The sequence below is a fragment of the Maniola jurtina genome, chromosome 4 (assembly GCF_905333055.1).
Source record: "Maniola jurtina chromosome 4, ilManJurt1.1, whole genome shotgun sequence".
NCBI lineage: Eukaryota > Metazoa > Arthropoda > Insecta > Lepidoptera > Nymphalidae > Maniola > Maniola jurtina.
In genome coordinates, this window is record NC_060032.1 from 2,802,429 (window position 1) to 2,824,683 (window position 22,255).

At 37.3% G+C, this 22,255-nt stretch overlaps 2 protein-coding genes and 1 long non-coding RNA gene across 3 annotated transcripts in view; all 3 read right to left on the bottom strand.

The window, feature by feature from the left end:
* Positions 1-1,752: 1,752 nt before the first annotated feature.
* Positions 1,753-21,667, bottom strand: LOC123864402 (neural Wiskott-Aldrich syndrome protein-like). The gene is made up of 11 exons (XM_045904809.1): positions 21,341-21,667; positions 14,991-15,218; positions 13,875-13,974; positions 11,232-11,408; positions 10,393-10,509; positions 10,052-10,225; positions 9,388-9,450; positions 8,990-9,097; positions 8,317-8,519; positions 3,101-3,190; positions 1,753-2,636 (listed from the first exon to the last, which is right to left on the bottom strand). The coding sequence occupies exons 1-11, from the start codon at positions 21,425-21,427 to the stop codon at positions 2,469-2,471; spliced, it is 1,515 nt and encodes a 504-aa protein (XP_045760765.1). The 5' UTR covers positions 21,428-21,667; the 3' UTR covers positions 1,753-2,468.
* LOC123864403 lies at positions 5,386-7,492 on the bottom strand. Its single transcript, XR_006795762.1, has 2 exons — positions 6,734-7,492; positions 5,386-6,384 (listed from the first exon to the last, which is right to left on the bottom strand). It is a non-coding gene; the product is annotated as an uncharacterized LOC123864403 (long non-coding RNA).
* The window catches only part of LOC123864399, a 30,007-nt gene continuing 24,240 nt past the window's right edge, over positions 16,489-22,255 (bottom strand). Inside the window, exon 4 of the transcript XR_006795761.1 lies at positions 16,489-16,500. The gene's annotated coding sequence lies outside the window, so the exon portion shown is untranslated. The remainder of the gene's footprint in view (positions 16,501-22,255) is intronic.

Below are 22,255 nucleotides of genomic sequence, written 5' to 3' on the forward strand. Positions count from 1 at the left end.
TATTTTGTGTTTTGATTGTGCTTCAAAGCTATGGTTAGCCTGTATATAGAAATTAAATTATTATTATAATATACCAAGTAGTCTTTAAAAAAATTAATAAGTTATGAAAAAAAATACCTCTTCTTATTATAAGAAAATAATACACTTACTGAAATACGATACTTAATTAATAACAAGTGGCTTACTAACAGTGAAAGTTATTGCTTTATAGAAATTAAATACGTTTTCGCTTGTAAGGGTTGGTACACATGACGAAATATTATCGCACGATGGTGTTAAGTGTTATGGCGATTTTGCATATGAAAATATTGATTTATGAATTATGATGCACATGAGGTGCTATGCAATGCGACTCAAGCTACAGACACATTATAATATGTACTCTGTTTTGTTTTGGTATGTTGAAAATGCAATCTACAGAGCGTTCCCGTCTACATCCATAATAATGTTATAAATACGAAGTCTATGTCTGTCTGCTAGCTTTTCACAGCCCATCCGTTTAACCGATTTTGATGAAAGGTACAGTGATAGCTTGCATATTAGGGAAAGATAAAGGTTACGTTTGGTCCCGAAAAATGAAAGAGATCCCATAGGATTTTTAAGAATCTAATACCGAAGAAGTCGCGGGCTTCATCTAGGATTATGTAAAAGGACTCCAAATCGCCTTCTGTTGAATTACAAAGTAATGTGCCTTATACCCGTATTCTCAAACATTACTATGAGGTCTCACAGTGCGTTCGAACGCAGTGTCGGTTCCACTAATCAGATGACTGTGTCACGTCAATTTACAATGCTCTGATTGGTGGAAACTACACTATGCGTTCGAGCGCACTGTGAGACCTCATAGTAATGATTGTGAATGCGGCTGTTAGAGTTTATATTTTCTGCAAATATTACGCGCGGTATTTCTTCGCAGTGTGTACTTACCCTAAATAATTACAGCTATACAACTTACAAGTGACATCAAAACCTAAGGCAGTTACGCGGTTTCTTAACTTACATCACAACAAAAATTAAATTAAATATACTAGGTACCTATATTTTGTTAGGTACTTTAACACTAGCATATGCTTGCAAATCCTGCATAGGCACTGCTTTTTCCCACTATTTGATAAAATAAAATACTATAGCTAAGAAAGTCATACTGAATCCACTATTATTAAATAGTTGGATCTATACTCTATTCATGGAGAGAAGTTAGTTTTAAGCTCTCTCTGTTCCGTAATCCCATACAAATGACAAAGACAAAAAACTCAGTGGGCGTTAACCATTTTGAGTCACCAACCAATCACAAAGGAAACTATGTTTTCTAATTGAATTTCGAATGTTTTTCGAAAACATAGTTTTTCTAATAGAGTACAGAAATTTAAAAACCTTTTACATTTTAACTAAAATAATAATAGACATTATACTTACTCCAAAAAAATAATAATAAAAATGTATCCATTTAGATTTTGCATTTATGTATTTTTGACAGTTTTAAGTAAAATACATAAAAGTAAAAAGCCTAACAGTTTATACGAGACTATCATTTGTTACATTTAAGAATCACCTTTGTTAATTAAGTCTATTATAACAAGGAAATAATTATATACACGTAATATACATGATATACAAAATGCACAAATTATATAATAGGTGTAGTCATTTAATGAATATGTTAAAAAATAAATTGCTTATTATGTTAGGTTATACCTAGAGACTAATAAAGTAAGACTTTTCATCAACCTGATTATTTCTGAACAATTTTTCAAACATTTATGTATCATATTAGCCAGCAGAAAACCGCCCTGGCGTAGTGGTGATAGCTGTTGTTAACCGACTTCGAAAAAAGGAGGAGGTTATCAATTCGTCAGAATCTTTTTTTTTTTAGTTAAAGGTCTCGCCATCGAATCCCAGCTGGAAGGAGCAACTTGAAAATTTATAATTTCCGATATCGCCCAAGCTGTAGGTATGTATTTATTTACACTGTATGCGTTTATGCTGTGGTATTAGTAAAAGATATTATATGCAAAAACATGAGTGCCGACAGCCAATAAACTACAGTTGCAAGCAATCACAAGTGACTGGAGTCATGCGTGATCATGAATGACTACTTTAATCATGCAAGATCAATTTAATCACAAAACATGATCACTATAATCACGAATGATCACTAGGACTACCAAGTCACACAAGTGACTGAAGTTACACGTGGATCACGAATGACCATTGGTAATCACGCAAAATCAATTTATTCACAAATGGATACTGTAATCATGAATGATCATTAGGACCACCAATGATCACAAGTAAACTGATGTCACACATGGATCATGCAAGATCAATTTAATCACAAATGGTCACTATAATCACGAATGATCACTAGGTACCACCAACGATCACAAGTGACTGAAGTCACACATAGATCACAAATGACCTCTATAATCACGTAAGACCAATTTAATCACAAATGATCACTATAATCACTAGTCCCATTCTCCGTCACTCGTGGAGTCATCGTCACTGTCCTCAGAGTCAGAGGAGTGTATGGCTCGCTTCCGTTCTTCAAGGGCCCTCGCTAAGGCGCCTGCAAGACCGCTGGGCTCGGACCCACTGTTGGACTTCTCTTCCGTTTTACTGTCTGATCGCCGAACCTGTAGAGAGTTGGAGATTGATGAAATGATCACAGGTTAAAAAACATGAATGAATTCCAGATACTACTCATAGTATTTGGATTCCATTAATAGTCCAACCCGATACTTGTTAAAATATTAGATTACGGGCCAGTTGCTATCAAATGGTTAATGTAAAGTTATGGTTACCTTTAAACTTTGACCACCTAACTAGTGGGTTACCTGAGTTTCTTAATTTAGTAATACATTAACTTAGTAATAGTAATACTCTTATATTTTGGTCTAAATGCTTCGTGTAACCCTGTTGGCCTCATTTTTTTTTATTCATCATAAGCAAATGCTTGACCACAATCACACCTGATTGGACACAGTTGGATGTAATTTCTTGAATTACATATAGTTTATATAATATTTTTAAAATAAAAAAAGGGATAGCTAAGTAATAAGTTTTGTGTGTATCTTATAATGATTGGATGATAACTCACAGCTCGCAAGTTGAACCCTTGTCGTATTTCGCTCATTAGATTACTTCTGTTGTCTTCATTCAGTGATGTCTTAGAGCCCACTTCAACATGCTGAAAGGAAAGAAAATGTTATAAATGGCGAACCTAAAAGTTTTATGGCTGAATACTAATATAGTCTGTTTACTAAGGTAATTTCGGTACATTAGCACTTATTATTTTGTTTTAATTCTGTTATTTTTTACTGTGTTTGTTAAATGTTCACAATTTTTTTATTCAGATATTTAAGCTAGCCCTTGACTGCAATCTCACCTGGTGGTAAGTGATGATGCAGTCTAAGATGGAAGCGAGCTAACCTGGAACCTTTGGTTTCTCCACGGTATTGTACTGGAACTCTTAATCGCTTGGCGGAACGGCTTTGCCGATAGGGTGGTAACTGGTAACTAGCCACGGCCAAAGCCTCTCACCAGACCAGCAGTGCGATTGTGTAAAACTTGACGATGAAAATGGTATTCATTTGATGGCTTAAACTATACGATTTCAGCTGTCAAACGGCAAATTCGAATTGTGTATGTTGTTCATAAATGGTTAGCGATTGGATGGTTATCATGGTTGATCATAATGGTTATTTTAGACGATGAGTGAACTATTTGATACCATTTGACAGCTTAATTCGAATTGTCTAACTTTTTTGAGCCATCGCTTATGTCAAATGATAGCGACGACTCGCGAGCCATGATTATCGTTGATCATTTTAGATAGTTTAGTGGTTTATGTACGTATTAAATTGATTTAAATATAATTTTCTAACTTTTGTAAGCTAATTCCAGGAAGTTATGATTTTAGCAGTCTATGTACCTAGGTGTTTACGTATTTAAGCAAGTATGTCCCGGTGTATGGTGCCTAAACTACTGCCAACTAGTTAAGAGTTTTATTTACTTAATTAATTGCTGTTTTAGTTAGTTTTCTGTTTCATCATAGTTTAAATTACCTTGTAAATATTTAGTGACAATGTTTTTTCAATTAAATCTATTCATTTCATATATGGAAAGTTTTGTTTAATTTATAGGTCTTCCCTAGGTAGCTCTATATTTCAATAGGTAGGTACCTACTATAGGAAAACGTAACGTAAATTACCTATAACGTAAGATAACTACTTATGCCAAGTGGGGTATCTTAAGGAAGGGTTTACCTACCTGTAATGTACCATTCTAAAACAGATTTTTATTACTTTTTATGCATGGTAGTTTTTGATTTATCGTGCAAATTGTCAATAAAATACCCAAGTACCTATATGGAACCCTCGGTGCGCGAGTCTGACTCACACTTGGCCGATTTTTTCCTTTGCTTGTGCTATAACACTTACTTACCTGCCAAATTTCATGATTCTAGGTTAATGGAAAGTACCTTTGATACCTAAGATTTAGTTCCTTTTTCTTGACAGACACGACAGGCAGACAGACAACAAAGTGATCCTTATAAGTTCCTTTTGAGGTGCAAACCCCTAATATAGGGTGTCTCTGAGAATTTTTTGCTATGGTATCAAGTAGGATATCAAAATGAAAGAGGAGAAAATTCTGTTCATAAAATAAAAAGTATGTAAATTACTATACATATTTATTTAATTAAACATTTTTATTACTAACTACAATATTACAACTACATTATCCATGAATAGAGGCAGAACCAAGATTATGACCAACTCCCAGAAAAAAACTGTAAGGCTAAGTTCAAATATACTGGAATATGTAGATGAATACATATATCTAGGACTAACAATATCACCAACAGATCAAACATCAAAAGAAGTAGAAAGAAGGAAATGCGTATTGCATTTCTGGAAAAGATACTAGTCTCTAAAGGAAATTATGAAAAACAAAGATAATACCATATCTGAAAAAGCCAAAGCATTCAATGTATGCAACCTTCCATGTCTGACTTATGACTACCAGACATGGGGTCTGACTGAGAAAACTTTAAGATTATTCAAAATAGTATAGAGAGAAGTATGCTTAAAATTAAAAAAAAGAGTTAAAATCAGGCTCTCTACTATTAGAAACAGGACAAAAGCAAGGAATTTGTCAGTCACCATTAAAAAACTAAGTGGTAATTAAAGGGCACGAGAGACAAGAGAAATAAGTGGATGAAAGCACTTATAGAATGGTACCCAAGAACGGGAAAAAGATGAGGATGACATTTGAGAAAAAGCAGGAAATACATGGAGAAGAAAAGCCAAAGAAAGACTTATATGGAGAACCCTGGAGTTGCCCAAGGGCAAACTGAAAGAAGAGGGAAAAAAAACAAAACACCACTGTCAACAAATATATTATAATATACACAGCATTAACGTAATTTAATTCAATGGAATTCAGTGAATAAAGGCTTAACATATTATTATACAATATTACAAAATAATAAAAATACAGTGTACACTAATAACTAAAAAGCCACACTATAATATACTAAGTGACAGATGATTAGGAATGGTCTACTTACTAGGCAGATGCTATCTATATGCAGTTCTCACCACCCCTAGGTACCTAGGGGTGGTGAGAACTGCACTGGGAGAACTGAACTGGGACTACTAGGTACCTAGTAGTCTGGCTTTAGTTGTGTTTAACATATTTTACTGTTTACTTATGACCATAGGAACATTGAAATATTTTACCTAATAAATACTTATAATATGCTAAAATGCTAAATATACGCAGCCAACTTTGTATTAAGAACTAGCATTATGTCTCACCTAAACATCATAATAAAAAATTACATTTTCATCATCACCAACCCATGACCGGTTTATTACCAAGCACAGCTTTCCTATTAGAAGGAGGCCATAATCCACCATGCTGGCCAAGTGCGGATTTGCAGACTCTACACACCTTTGAGAACATTACAAAGAACTCTCAGCCATGCAGGTTGTTTACCTTCACTGTTAAAGCAAATGATATATTCAATTGCCTAAAACTCACATAACTACAGTAAAAGGCTGGGATCGAACACCCAACCTTGGGAAGAAGTCTTAAGGACTAGGCTATCATCGCTCTTAATCAAAGATTACTTATGAACATAGGAATTATTAAATTATTTATTTACCTAGTTAGTTCTTATATGCTAATGTCTTAATATGAGAAAACTTAACACTCTGGGGTGTTTTATTACACCAAGTAGGGTTTTAAGGTTAAGGATAATATTTTCGCAATTTCTGCATCGCCTGTTCTGCAATCTCCACTTCCAAGCAGGTGCACTCGACCTTTATCGATTTCAAGGTGCTGCTCCTCCTTTGTGTTATTGTGCTTGGGTTGTTTCTGGAATTATTAAAATTTAAGATTGTTATTTCTATGTGAGTGGTACCAATATCTCTTATTTGTAAGTAAAACAATATGAGGAAATCTACACTGCGATAACTACTGCAACTTTTTTCAGCTCTCACTTTAAAGCTCATAAAACCGGTAATATCTATTTTTTAAGAATTTTAGTTTGCGCTATCAAGATGAATCTAGTGACGTATCATTTATCAAAATCGGTTGAGCCGTTGAGTAGTTACGAGCGGACATAGAAACGGACGTACATACAAGTCAAACACATAACCCTGCTTTGAACTTCGCCGCAGTCGGATAGGTGATAAAACTTATTAAGTAGTGTGTTGTAACTTACGTTCTTGTCAATTTCACATAGCAAACGCTCCACTGTTAATGTTCACGGCTTTCCATCCTTGTGCCGTCTTTGACCTTTGTGGGTTCATCTCCTATACTTGCTGACGTGCTGGCTGGCCAAGGCAAACCTCATGCCAATAGGGTCTACCAGAGACTTCTTCAGTGACGAGTGGAATGGAGACAAGCGAAAAAATGGTCGATACTAATAGTTGAGCGCCAGAAAGAATTTTGTTATTTGTATACCTAGCTTTTAATCACTTTTATTTGGATAATTAGGTAATTAGGTATTGTTATTTTTATTTCGTAACTTGTCAGTTGTCACTTACAGCGACACTGACATCGATTTAACCCTAGACAATATAGAAAAACATAGGAAAATATAGGTCCACTAACGCCATCTATTGTTGAGAAGCAGTAAGCTCGAGTATTGTTCATTCTTTGCGTTTAGTTATTGATTTTGCATAACTGATAATAACGTTAGAATTCAATGTTATAAGCTATGAAAGTAAATTTTTATGATAAAATATCATAAGTTAGCCTAAAAAGTTGCATTGTTTTTATATACATCTTAATTCATATCAACATAAAAATTGAGTTTTAAAAATGCTATTGGTATAATAAAACGCAATTCTATGATACGTTTTTAAGCCACCGGTCACTTTTCGGTCTTCATTTGATGGCCATTTTTACACAATTCGAATTGACGTTAGCGATCAAATGACCAATCGTTTTGAATAATCATGATGGTCTAAACCTTACACAATCGCACTGCAGACCATATTATGGAATTTAAAAACCCTGCCGGGAATCGGACCCGTGACCTCCCACTAATAACACAGCGCCAGGGAGGTCACATGAGGCAAATAACTTGGTACGTTCCATGCAATTCAGCTCAGAGGTTCGCCGCGCCGCCTTTGTAATACAAGTACATGATTTATTAGAGAGCCTACGAAATGGCGGTGGTTTTCTCGGCTGAAATGCATGGACGAAAGCAGTAGGTATCTTAAGCAAAAATTTAGGTATTTATAAAGAAAGAAAGAAAGAAAATTCATTTATTCATCTTGTTAGTAGGTTAATAGTTTTTAATAATAACTTAATAATAATCGAAAAACTTCCTGCACCCACATGTCCCAAGATGAAAAGGCCCCGGCTCAGCATTAATGCTGCAGGTTTTAAAACAAAACCTGAGCGCTGGTATTCTGCCGGGACCAAGAGGAGTGACGCGCAGGACTTCAATAGAGTTAAAATAAAATAAATAGTTAATGTACATAGTGAGTATAGTGTGTAAATAGAAATCTTGAAAACTTGCCGTTTTGTAATAAGATCATGGTTAGAAAGACAGTGATATAAATAAAAAATAAAAGCATAATCAACATTTAGTTATGATAAGGGATAATTACTAAGATACGAGACACCGATGAGATACGAGCGAAGTGATTTAAGTTGTGTTTGTGATTATTTGTGGTTTTTTTTCTCTGTATGTTGCTGTGTTTCATCCTGTGTTGTGTTTGCACTATCTAGTCCCAAATAAACGAGTATTTATTTATTTATTTATTTACGTGTACGTGAAATTTTAGAACTCACCTTTAAGTTCTTGTTTCCTCCCCGGATGCTATCCATGAGCGCGCTGTGCGCGTCGGCGGGTACAGCCGCGTCCACCGGCATCGGAGGCGGCGGCGGTGGCGCGGGCGGCGCGGGGCCGGACAGGGGCGGCGGCGGCGGGGGCGGGGGAGGCGCCGACGAGGGGGGCGGGGGAGGCGGCACCGACGGCGGCGCGCTCGCCGGGGCTGCAAGGGTACACAAGATCTATCAGTGTGATAGTAAAGGCCACAGCATACGTAACGTGTTTTCTCGTACCGGATGTGACGGGAGGATTTTTTAAATTACTATTGAATAGCTAAAAAACAGACGGGACGGGATGTATCGTCCTGTATATTTTTTTCACTTTATTCTTATTTTATATGCAACGATGCCAAGAAATCGTCCCGAAGACGAAATAGAGGACGCTATGCTGTATTTGTTTGTTTGTGTGAATCCACACGTACACATTATTTTAATGTGCGTGGCACTTAATCTCGACCGCGACGCGGTTGACGACGCACACAAATACGTTATCGCTTATCAGTACATTCACCACTGCAATCAAGGCTGAGAGCTAAAAGATTTATATCTATAGTTGTTTTAAAATACCATTGACTGTTCTTTGACTCTAGGAAATTGGTCCTTCGAGCTGGATACATAGAATTGATATACATACGTTGGTGCGGTCTGGGCGGCGGCGGGTTGCGCGGCGTGCTGAGCGCGGCGGGGGGCGGCGGAGGGGGAGGCACGGCGCGCGCAGGCGGCGGCGGTGGCGCACGAGATGCTGGAAAACATGACCATAATGAATGAATCGGTACTAATATTATAAATGCGAAAGTGTGTCTGTCTGTTTGCTAGTTTTTCACAGCTCATCTATTCACCGATTTTGACAAAACTTGGTACAGAGATAGTTTACATCCCGGGGATCCCACGTGATCTAAAAGCCTTAATCCACGCGGAGGAAGCCGCGGGCATCGCCTAGTAAAGAATATAATGCGTTTTGATTTTAAAGCGGTGCCATCGCGCCTAACTTTACGCCAGAATAACCTATGCTAAAACTATTGAATAACTTACGCGGTGCAGGCGGATGAGGCGCGCGGGACGGCACGGGCGGCGCGGGGGGCGGCGGCGGCATGGCTGCTCGCGGCGACTCTGTGGTGGTAAAACGCATGAAATACATTAGAGGTCAAGAAAAAAGAAATTTTCGCCTCGTACAGTCAGCAACAAAGCTAGGTTTACCAGTACAAGCTACTATGGACGGGTGCAAACCTAGCTTTGTTGCTGACTGTACAAAGTGCCCGCCGGCCGCTAATCAGTGTGTTTTCACCCAAGTAGAACGGAGCAAAGAGTCACAGTCAATAGACCAATCGGGTAACTGTTAAATGACGTGATAACGCCACTGCTCAATAATACTATTGGTCAAAAGCACATGTCTCCACTGCTCTTCGCTTCAGTGAAATTACGGAGTAACCTATGTCGTTTCACAGCGTTATAGCTTTACGTACAGCTATCACGCGATGCGAACCTGCGACGAAAATTACCTTACAATGCCCAAACTAGATGTCGCCACAGGTATTTTCAATGGAGCCTGAATCGCGCTCACTACAAAACACTATCCATTTTTATATAAGACCAACCACCTGGTCCATTTATATTGAAGATACAAACGGTTAGACCAGTTGGTTTCCCTCAGTGATGTAGGAAGAGCCCACATCATTTTTTTCCATACAATTCTCACCTTTAGTCTTGGGCGTGTCGTGCAGCTCCTCTTTGACGGCGTCCATGCCGCCATTTTTGTTGATAAAGTCGTATATGAACTGGCGCGTCGCGTGGTCCTTGAGCTGCGTGTCCGTTATACCGGCCTTGCTGAAGAACGAGCGCATTTCCTCCTCCGGTATATCCACGTCGAAACCTGACAAAATATATAACAAAAAAAGATATTGTTGAAGATCTAAACAAACCAAAAGGATATTTGAGGGGGAGGGGGGGGGGGGGGATTGTTTGGATCAGTAGATATTACACAATTCATTTTTCACAATGTTTGAGCAAGAAAGCCTTTTTGGTCTCATTTTAGCTCACCTTTGGTCTCGTCCCATCCCACGTGTGAGACGTGCTTGAAGTCCAGCGGCATACCGATATCGGCTTTGGTCAATTTTCGTGCTTTGGGCTTTTTACTCGAACTCTTCAGTGTGTAATCTGTAACGGACATTTTCTTATAAGTGTGACACAATAAGTGCGTGTGTTATGTTATGGGTTCAATCAAGACTCGGATATTTGAACAAGAACTGCTTATTAGTGTTCTGTACTATAGAGTCGAAATTTTCACAGAATGTGTATTCTTATTGCCGCTATAACAACAAATAATAAAAATTTCAAAATTACCATCATACAAAATAAAGAATGTTATTTCTTGTACAATGGCACGGAACCCTTCGTGTACAAGTCCGACTCGCACTTGACCAATTTTTATTTTACAAAAAGTAACTTCATTCATGGATTGAGCCGTGGAGCAGCCATCTTCGCTATTCGCTATTGGTATACTTAGACTTACGGGGGTCTTGCGCATGTGTTTGCGTGTAATGTATGTTCTACGAATTACCCCGCGAAAGCCGCAAAATAATAGTGTGACTGTTCCGCAGCTATCGCGGTCTGATTTCGGTTTTGTTTCCCGAGACAAAGAGACTGCGAAAAGTTATAAAACTTTGCAAGGGACAAAACATACGCGCGATTCATAGTCAAACTACATGACGTCGTTTATAGTGTAGAGTGTAGGCACTCACTGGACTTAGCTTTGTTGAGGAGTGTGGGCAGCGTGGGCGCGGGCATCCGCGTCACACAGTTGGGGAGCGGCGTGTTTGAAGCCGTGGAATGACACGCTGTCTCTTTTCTGTTATAACTATATAATGCAAGGTACTCACTGGACATCGTGTTGGCTTTGTTGGGCTGCGTGGGCAACGTGGGCGCAGGTGTGGGTGCGGGCGTCGTGGGCGCAGGCGGCGGCGTGACGCCATTGAGGCGCGGCGTGTTGGACGCGTTGGAGCCATGCGATGACACGCTGTTGGTCCGCGCCGACTGCATTGAACGCTGTCTCCTCTCTGTTCAACGCAACAAATAGTGTAAAAAAATTGGCATGAAGACTGTCAAAAATAAATTATTTCTTAGGAACTATTGAATAGAGGGTCTTCCATAATTCGTAAAATCCACATCTGCTGTTAGTTTTAAATAAGTATGCTAATCATTTTAAATTATAGATTTAACTAAAAAAGTACGTCAAATTACGTCGAATGTTAATGACGTCACATCTATGTATTCATACAAGCTCCCGTGGTACTTACTAAGCAAGATAAAAAGACGCTGATTTTGACTCTCAGAGCAAAAGCATGAGAAAAGTGTTATTAATTTTTATTACAATTTGATATTTGCTTCTAGGATGTGTCTACTAAATTTCAATAAGTTCAATTGGTTGATATCCAAACGAGGAGCAAACTGGGTTTTGTGTGTAAATGCGTTAGGGTCACTTTTTTTTCCCCCCGCTGGTAAAATGCTGGTAAAATTGGGGCTCACTAGCAATGTATTTGACACTGCATTCATATAGCATACCCACTAAAAAACCCAGCGGTGCCGTCCACGTCAGGTTAGAGGCGTCTCATTTTCGTTTAAAAAAATCTGATTCAATCAACTAGATATACAATATACATATTATTATTTGTAGAGATATACAAACATTTATGTAAATTATAGCGATTTATATACGAAGCTTGTCGTCCACACTTTACGTACACGTCATCGATTCGATCTCATTTCGCGTTCGCGGTCGTTTTCGATGACATAACGAGAGAAACATTTGTACCCTTAGTTCGAACTTGCACATCTCGACAATGCTTATAGATTTCGAGAATCGAAACAATACAGTACAAGTGTAAATTAAAAATTTATAACACCCGCGCCAAGTGAAGGATACAGTAACTAGAAAAGAGCTGATAACTTTCAATCGGCTGAACCGATTTTCTTGGATTATAGCTAATAAGAACACTCTCGATCAAGTCACCTTTCAAAGAAAAAAAAACTAAATTAAAATAGGTTCATTAGTTTAGGAGCTACTATGCCACAGACAGATACACAGATACACACGTCAAACTTATAACACCCCTCTTTTTGGGTCGGGGGTTAAAAACCTAACCAGCCTAAGCACTCTTATAATTAAAGACGAATATGCTATGTGGGTCTTCTCCGTTTCAGAAGTACCAGCCTCAAGGCTTGACCTCCTTACTTGGGTAGGACGCAGCCAAAATTTTACCGGCTAGGGCTTACTATCATGGTCTTGGGTCCTTGGGGTGATTGTAACTGGAAGACGAATATTGTGTAGTGTTTATTATTACTCAAAGTTTCCTCTTAGAACGATGGCTGTACAATATAGAAGAGTGGACGAACACGAACTTATATAGTTTAGGTTTATGTCTGATGTCACCAATCCGATATTCGAAATCTATCAACATTGTCGACACATGAAAACTCGCACTAGGCCTACCGTGGTGGCGTATGTTTATATTAACAAATATATGCTATACTCTACACACATATTGTTAGCACACTACGTAAATTTATGCCATCTTTAGCAATCGATTAGCTATGTCTACAGGATTTTTTAGCAAATTTCTGGCGGTTCAGATCGAGTTTTTAATCTAGAATCGACAGTTTAGGTATTTTCCCAAAGCAAACTATACTTTCGACGTACAACCTTATTCACGTCATCGGCAGCATCTGATAACAGATGTCGAGCGTTATCTCGAGTCGCGAGCTATCCGATCTACGTAAGAGAATCTAGCTCTCAGATACTTGTTACGATACTTTCACTGTCGCGGAGCATTTCTCTTGTTCTCTAGTTACGTAATTTAATACAGCCTTTGTTTGTGACGTGACAACGTCTTATAATTCGATAGAGCCGGCTGCACGCACGAAAAAACATGACTCATGCGGCGTTACCTCGCACTGAGGCGTTCCATGTAAGGCTTGAAGTGCAAGCGAGAGCGCGGAACGAGCGACAAAGAAGCACAATCGGCCTTTGTTGTCACGTTCAACTATCGTCAGTACCTAAACCGACTTTACAGACAACCAATTTTTTTTTTAGAGTTCCGTACCTCAAAAGGAAACAAGATGAAGTTAAACAGCACTAAAACACGATTACTACCCGCGAACTTCCGATAGATAGCGATACATATAATAAAATTGGTTTTCTGTCGCTCAGTGTATTTTAACATTTATATTTGTGAACTCAGAATTTTTTCCTCTTTCATTTGATTTAAAACTTTAAAGACCTCCCACTTTTTTGGATGTTGCATCCGCTAGATCCGCCTTTCATCAAAACCAGCCCAGTAGTTTAGGCGCTATGGTAGAACACACAGAATCTGGATACAAACATACTGGATATAACATAGTCTGCTATCAAATCATAACCCTTCCTTTTGGCTTTGCCGTATATAAAACTTCCCTTTATAATGTAGACAAGGAATAAGGCCGGATTTGTCGAGCGAAACCGCGGGGCAGTCACTAGTAATACAGACCTTCTCGTCTCTGTTTCCGTAACTTGATTTTCTCATTGAGTATGTCTCTAAGAACTCTCGCTTCATCTTCGTTTGCAAAGTTGAATGCTGTCATGTATTCCTGCAAAAACAAAAACTTAAGATCACCTATCCATAATTATCTTTGTAAATATAAAACAAAATTGTTTTCGTAATCTATACATTCGCGCATCGTTCATCCGACTGTGTTGAAAGTTTGAAACGTTGTACAGTTGTTGTTGGCGTCGGCATCCCATAGGGATGTCCAGTAATGTGGCGGTATCGTTGAGACGGCACAGTGGTATGCAAACTGCGTTCCTGTGTCGTCTCGTCATGACGCAGACGGCCCCGCTGGGTTTTAGTGGGTATTTTGGTGCCAGCGAGTCCCACATACATACCCCCCCGGAAGCAGCGTGATCAGCTCTGCTTCCGGGAGGGATGCGTAAAAGCATTTCCCAGCGATAAAAAAAAAAAAAGGTTAGACTGCACCATCGTATCGCAGTACCATTGCAACGCATGGCAAGTTTTAGCTGGTCATTTTATCATTTCACAGCTCAACCACTGAACTTATCTGGAAAAACGTAGACGTGAAACGTGAAAAACGTAGAGGATATTTTTATTTCAGCAAAAAAAACCAGTGGGATTTTAAGGCTGCAGAGGTGTTTCTTAGATCAATTAAGTGATAATTTTATTACATCATCTCCCAGTAATCTAATTGATTGATCTTTGCTTCATTGGAACACGTTATACCACCCGGAAGAAGTCACAGGCAATGGCTAGTTCATAAATGAGGAGCGGCCGAACAAAACGGTGTAATTACACCACATTTATTAATTACATTTTCTTTTTTTTAAACAATAATAAAGATTTCAAAATGGCCACCCCGAAAATTAAAAAAAATAATTAAAAAGTGTTATTTCCCGTACCATGGTACAGAACCCTTTGTGTGCGAGTCCGACTCGCATTTGACCGAATTTTTCTCATCTTATAAAAAATTTCGTGCAATTACATGTAACATGTTTACACGTTTTACACGTCTCAAACATGTTTACACGTTTTACACGTCTCAAACATGTTACACGTTTTTTCGCTAGCTCCTCAAATGAAATGATTCCTTACCTCAGCCTCAAACGTGTGCAAGTATGGTCTCGGGCTCTTATACTCTATCTGCAAGTACACCTCATGTTCCCATATCATGCTCTTCCGGTACAAGCAGTATATCCGGAAGAAGTAGGACCTCTTGCTGTTGTCCTTGATGAGACAGAGTACTCCTGTGTCCTTCTTCTTCCATTCTGAGTGCCCCGGCCCTTCTGTCGTGAACAGTTGTACCACTGCTGTTGCTAGGCTCTGGAATGAAAACACTGTTGTAAAAATCTATAATCACAAGTGTCTGTCTGTCTAAAAACCTATAGGGTACTTCCCGTTGATCTAGAATCATGAAATTTGGCAGGTAGGTAGGTCTTATAGCACAGATACAGGAATCTGAAAACTGCGAATTTACAAGGTGTGAGGTTACATCATTTAAAAAAAATTAAAATGTGTTTGAATTTTGAAAGTAAGATAACTATACCAAGTGGGGTATCATATGAAAGGGCTTTACGTGTACATTCTAAATCAGATTTTTATTTATTTATTTTTATTATTTTATCACACTAATCACACTAATATTATAAAGGAGAAAGTTTGTATGTGTGTGTGTGTGTGTGTATGTTTGTTACTCCTTCACGTAAAAACTACTGGATGGATTGGGCTGAAATTTAGAATGGAGATAGATTATACCCTGGATTACCACATAGGCTACTTTTTATCCCGGGAATTCCCACGGGAATTTTAAAAAACCTACATCCACGCGAACGAAGTCGCGGGTATCAGCTAGTGTATGATACTTTTTGATTTATGGTGCAAAATGTTGGAAAAAATACCCTAGTATGGAACCTTCATTGCGCGAGTCTGACTCGCACTTGGCCTGTTTTTTTTATTCTGATAAAACCATACGGTTTTGGTTTCTACACATACTGGAATGCTAAATTGTTTGGCGGCACAGCTATGCCAGTAGGGTGGTAATTAAGATCAAACCGAGAATTTCTTTACTGTATCTCTGCTATTACTATTTAGGTATATAGAGTTATATGAATGACAAATTGAGTGAACCAGAACTGAAGAACAATGCACTTGTGTAACCTAAGCCTACTTATAGCCTATATGGACTTGGTTACTAAGTAAGTATAAATAATTTGCATGCAGCTCAGCAATTAGCCGAGGGGCAGTTGACATTTGAAAGACAAATGGCAGCGGCCTAACTACAAGCTGTAATTTTGTAACTTTCACCTCCTTTTGCATGCTGAGCGTTTAGCATAATGAACTTCCTGCATTATTATTATAGACTTGGTACCTAGGACTTATTACAATGTGACGGATTATTTAAATGATAAGAAAGATTGGGAATGAGCTGCCTTAACAGTTTCGATATAGTTCTAATAAGTTTATGTGATATTGTGAAACGGTGATAGCAAAATAATTATTACCAGGCTGAGTTTGTTGTGAGCTTCTTCTCAGACCAGGGTTCTTTTGGAACCCTTGTAGTTTTAAGTCTATATAATTAGGTCATAATCAGCATTAAGTAAATCATCTTATAATTGACAAAGTGTACAAAGATACCGGTTCTGAATAAATGCTTTGAGTTCAAGTTTTGACATTTAAGTTGAGTCCAGAATTTTCGTAGCACTTTTAATTTATCTCAGGGATTGCATGTTCATATAAGTTCTTTTGATTGTGTCCTTGTCATTTATATTTTTAACCCCCGACCCAAAAAGAGGGGTGTTATAAGTTTGACGTGTGTATCTGTGTATCTGTGTATCTGTCTGTGGCATCGTAGCGCCTAAACGAATGAACTGATTTTAATTTAGTTTTTTTTGTTTGAAAGGTGGCTTGATCGAGAGTGTTCTTAGCTATAATCTAAAAAAATTGGTTCAGCCGTTTAAGAGTTATCAGCTCTTTTCTAGTTTTCTTGTAGAAAAGAAGGTTAGATAACCGTTAGGTTCATAATATTATGTCAATAGACAAATGTCAAGCTGTCAAGATGGACGTTGGCTAAATACATAATTATTTATTTGAAAATGATGTTTTGGAAAACTCAAATACTTTGGATCGTCGGGGGTGTTATAAATTCTTAATTTACACTTGTTAAGTATTACAGTGATTGGTAGCAATAAGTACTAAGTACTAGTAATTATTTTACAATAAGTACTATCCTTTTGTTTGACATTTGAAAATAATACTTACTATAATGTTTTAATTACATAATCAAAACAAGAGGAAATCAGGACTTTGTCATCTATACTAATATTATAAAGAGGAAACCTTTGTATTTTTGTATGTTTGTATTGAACAGGCTCAAAAACTACTGGACCGATTTCAAAATTTCTTTTACCATTACTTAGAGGGATTCTTCCGAATCCGTATAGGCTATATTTTATCCCGGAAAATAGGTAGGATTTTTCGTGGTAGTGAAAATTGTGGAGTAAGGCGACGAAAAAACTGCCGTACGTTAACGATTCTCGCGAACGCTGCCTAAATGGTTAGAGATGTATGGTTGACTTCTATAGAAAAGTTGTAGAACTCAATAATGCCTACAAAAAAGTCCGCGATAGTATAAACCAAACATTTATATTTTAGCCATTATAACCACTTTTCCATACAATAAAAGTAATTAAAATTACTAGCCTATGTTTATTGATCATATTATCGTCAAATACTAATCCTTATCCAAATAAACTATTTATTGAGATAGGCTACTTTTTATCCCGGAAAATCAAAGAGTTCCCACGGGATTTCAAAAAAACCTAAATCCACGCGGGCGAAGCCGCGAGCATCGGCTAGTTATGTAATATTTATAACAAACCTACTCTAAGTGTCGATAGCACAAGTACAGAAAAACAATACAACATGAGGTAATCGTGACATTCCTAATGTAGTAGAAAGTGCTGTGTGTATCTTATAAGTAGGAAGTCCCAGGTTCGATTCCTGCAGAGGCAATTTGGAAATTCACAATTATTAACCAAAAGCGGCGATAGCCTAGTGGTTAAGTCATCAGGCTCCTATTTTGTGTTACATAATTTAAAATCCAACTTTATAAATTAACCCATTTGAGGCCAAACAAAAACTAGAAGGGTAACCTTAGTTTTTTTTTTAGTTTATTAATTATTAGCAATACAAAGATACAAAAAAATAAGAAAATAGTCTTAATAAATATTTTTCAGGATTTTACAGGGGTGTACCCAAATTGGCACAATGGCCACTTAAGGGTCAAAATTCGTAATACAAGCTTTGTCATAGCGAACTGTTTTCTTGCGTTTTTACGACCCCAACGGAGTAATTTTGGCAAATGATACAAGGAATATTCTAAAGAAGCTTCTCAGGAACGTGATCAGCGCCGTCTAGTTGTGACGATGGGCGAGCAGAGTGGCTTTGGATTGATTCCTTGAGAGCGATTCTGGCTAAACTTCGTCGAGATAATAATTCGATCCATGGGGTAGTCTTTATAGGCAATCGCTATAGGCATTTCATATTGTCATGTCAATCATGTAAGTGAATGAGATCCACTACTATTTTTGCCATGAATGCCGATTCGATACAGCAATTTTGATTGGTCCATTTCGTCCACTCCATTCATGCCCTTGTTCAAGATTTGGAACAAATGTGGAGTTTTTCATACGATTTTCGTTCAGAATTCAATCGTAAGATTCTGTGTTAGTTTTCAAATAACTTGCAGTACACTTTCGCAAAACTGAAACATTCAAAATGGATTGATTTGGTCCAATACTAAGCTTTTCAGTTTGTGGCGAACTGATTCTAATTAGAACTCTTTTGACAGCCAACGACTCGTCGTCACTGCTGCCTTCAGCACCAGAAAGAGTACCTACCAACATTGTGAACAAATCTAAATAAAAAAAAAAAACTTCGGACTCACTCAGCAACTTACACATCAGCGCCCAGCCCAAACTCTTGGATCGAGAAAGCTGAAATTTTGCATAAATGTTTCTTTTATAACGTTGATGAAGAATAAGGTCGTATTTCGCAAAATTCCCACGGGAGCTAAGCCGCAAGTGGTCGCTAGTATTTCCGTATTTCCAACAACGTCATTTGGCAAGCTTGATGGAGTCTCGTTGTCATCAGACCCTACTTCTTCATCAGTAACGGCGTCAACCTTTCGTAGATTTATAGCGAAATCATACTTCAAACTGTTATCTCTATCTTCTAAGATCGAATTATTAGCTTCCTCTTATCTTCAAAGGTTGTATTTGGCACTATAATGCCTTTTCAGGTCATCTTGATAATCTGTAAAAATTGATATATTTAGTGTTCCAGTACTATACTTGTGGCCATTGTACCCAAATTGGTACAGTAATATTTCAAGTCCTATAAAATTTTATATACTTAGTATAAGTAACTAAAAAAGCTTGCAAATATTTAGGAATTTATTGAATTTGACAAAATATAATTATTATTGATGAAATATTTTATGTATATAAAATTATAATTATAAAACTATACATACCTCCACATGTCTCTCGATAACGAAATTTGATGGATCGTTACTAAAATAATACTGATGATAATTTTTTTATTTTATTTTATATTCAATCACTGCACTTTCAACTACTCATAAATGTAATAATATATTAACTAAAGTCAACACTTTTTTTATTTCACTTCAATAAGTAAGTGTTCCCAAATTGGTACGGCGGTCAAGAATGGGTTAATAGATAAATGATATAAGACTAATAAATTATCAGTTTTACATTTAAGTATGAAGATGAAATCCACCACCAGACAGATTTCTTTCATGTTATGCAATTGAGGTGAGATCACTTATTTCATTATTGTCTCACCACTAAACTAGTCATGTGAGAGTTACTTGTGGTATGAAAAGCTTTTTATTATAATGAGAGAAAGATATTTCTCCCAAACATAATATAATAGGTGTTTATAGTAAAGAAGGTTTGAATATTGCATAGAAACAGGCATTACTTTGCAGACATCCATGATATATAAAGAATCAAAAGCTTAATTTGCTATAATCCACTAATCAGCTTTAAAATCGGCTTTTAAGTGCTTAATAAATTAAAAAAGTGCTTTAATTAAGCTTTTGTTTCTTTGTATTTAAAGAAGGTTTGAATTACAGAAGGCATACTGCTCAAGAGCGGTGATATCCTTGTGGTTAAGATTCGGGAGGTCTGGGGTTCGATCCCAGGTATACACCTCTAACTTATGAGGTTAACTCCAACATTTTAAGCAATTAAATATCACTAGCTTTAACGGTGAAGGAGAATGTTGTGAGGAAACCTGCATGTTTCTCTCATGTTCTCAAAAAGATGTGTCAACTCTGTTAATCTGTACTGAAGAGAGACTGATGCTAGTGATGGGCTGGTGATGGGCTGATGATGATGATGATACATCACTTAATTATAAAACCAAAAGTGTTTGTTTATTGATTTGTCCTTCATACACACTGCAAAGCATCAATATGATTTATTGCATGAATAAGACTTGGAGAATGACATAGGCTACTATTTATCCTGGATAATAAAATTTCCATGGAATGTTCCCAAGTTAAAAACAATGTGGATGAAGTCATGGGCATCACATCACACTAATATTATAAAGGAGTAAGTTTGTATGTGTGTGTGTGTGTGTATGTTTGTTACTCCTTCACACAAAAACTACTGGACGGATTGGGCTAAAATTTAGAATGAAGATAGATTATACCCTGGATTAGCACATAGGCTACTTTTTATCCCAGAAAATCAAAGAGTTCCCACGGGAATTTTAAAAACCTACATCCACGCGAACGAAGTCGCGGGTATCAGCTAGTTATCAAATATTTTCAAAGTAGGTAAATGCTGAAAATGTAGGTGTTTGTATTGGGTGTAATTACTCAGAAAAAATTACAGATATGGGGGCCTGTTTCTATGGTGGGTATGGTGGAAGGGACAGCTCGATTCAATTTTTAATACAACTTGACTGACTAAAAATATGCTGCAAATTGAATAAAAAACAAGTATTGTTTGGCCAAGTTATATACTGGTACTTAAATGTAAGTGACCTACCCATTGTCTGTAAACCATTAAAAGGGTATTATGTGTATAAGTAGGTTTGAGTTAAATACTTTGTTGTGTTAATTGGTGTTCAAACTACATATCATATGACAGGGGTCCTGATTACTAGAAAGTATTGATCGATGAATCATTATTTAAAATAATCTACAAGGTGGATAAAGCAACTGATTTGTTGATCACATGCAAAAAACAGGAACTAATATTAAGTGATAAATACACATATATCAGGCGCCTGTCATTAACACTGCTTATCAGCGTAACCGCAAGCGATAAAATGCAGATATAACGATATTCCTAATCTACCAAATAAGAATTTTATCATTGGATGTACAAAGTCAGAAATTTACCAACCTGGCACTTTGGCCCGATGAGACTGAACACCTGATCGTTCTCGTCCCGAGACAACAGGACGCTCGGCCTATTCTCTCCCCTCGGCATCCTGTTAAACTTGTACAAAAACACTCATAAAATCACTTTAAATAGGCACAAATGGATGTGTCAGACATGACAACTTCCCAGCATTGTAAACTTCCCGACGGTTTTATTTTGGCACTTGCAACAAAAGGATGACGGCGATACGAGCATTTCTCACTTAACAACATTTATTACAACATCGAGCGCGTATAATTTAGTAAAAATATAAAATTACTTTCTCTACATAGGTACAGCCTACATCCCGTGCATTGCTATGGCAACTTAAAGCTACGGGAGTCTAAGACTTTTAGCAGCGCCATCTATGAAAAGGATAGGCTACAAAAATATGACGGATTACGCAGTGTTACTAGACTAAAATATACAATTGCAAGATGGGAATTTGTACAAGTTAAAAATCATCCTTATTAATTAATTTATCATTGAATGATAGAAAAACACACAAAAAATATGTCCTGTTAAATAAATGTACCCTAAACTCATTTTTGGCTGTAATGATATAGAGTAATTTATTGTTCTTTACTGATGCCCTATGTAAAAATGGTCATATTTAAGTTTAGTAATATGGCATTACTTTATTGCAAATGGCTGCGTATGAGTTTCAAGTCGCTCGTATTAAACTTTTGCAATAAAATTCTGTATGTCCTGTCCTGTCCTGCCCGGCTAGCATGGGCAGTAGATAAAAATTATATCCACTGATTTCTATGACATCAGTGGATATAATTTTTATCTACTGCCCATGCTAGCCGGGCAGCTAAGTACAATTTTATTTGAGTAGGTACTACATTCTATAGCTCTACCTATAGGTAGCTATATATACGATATGGCAAAGTT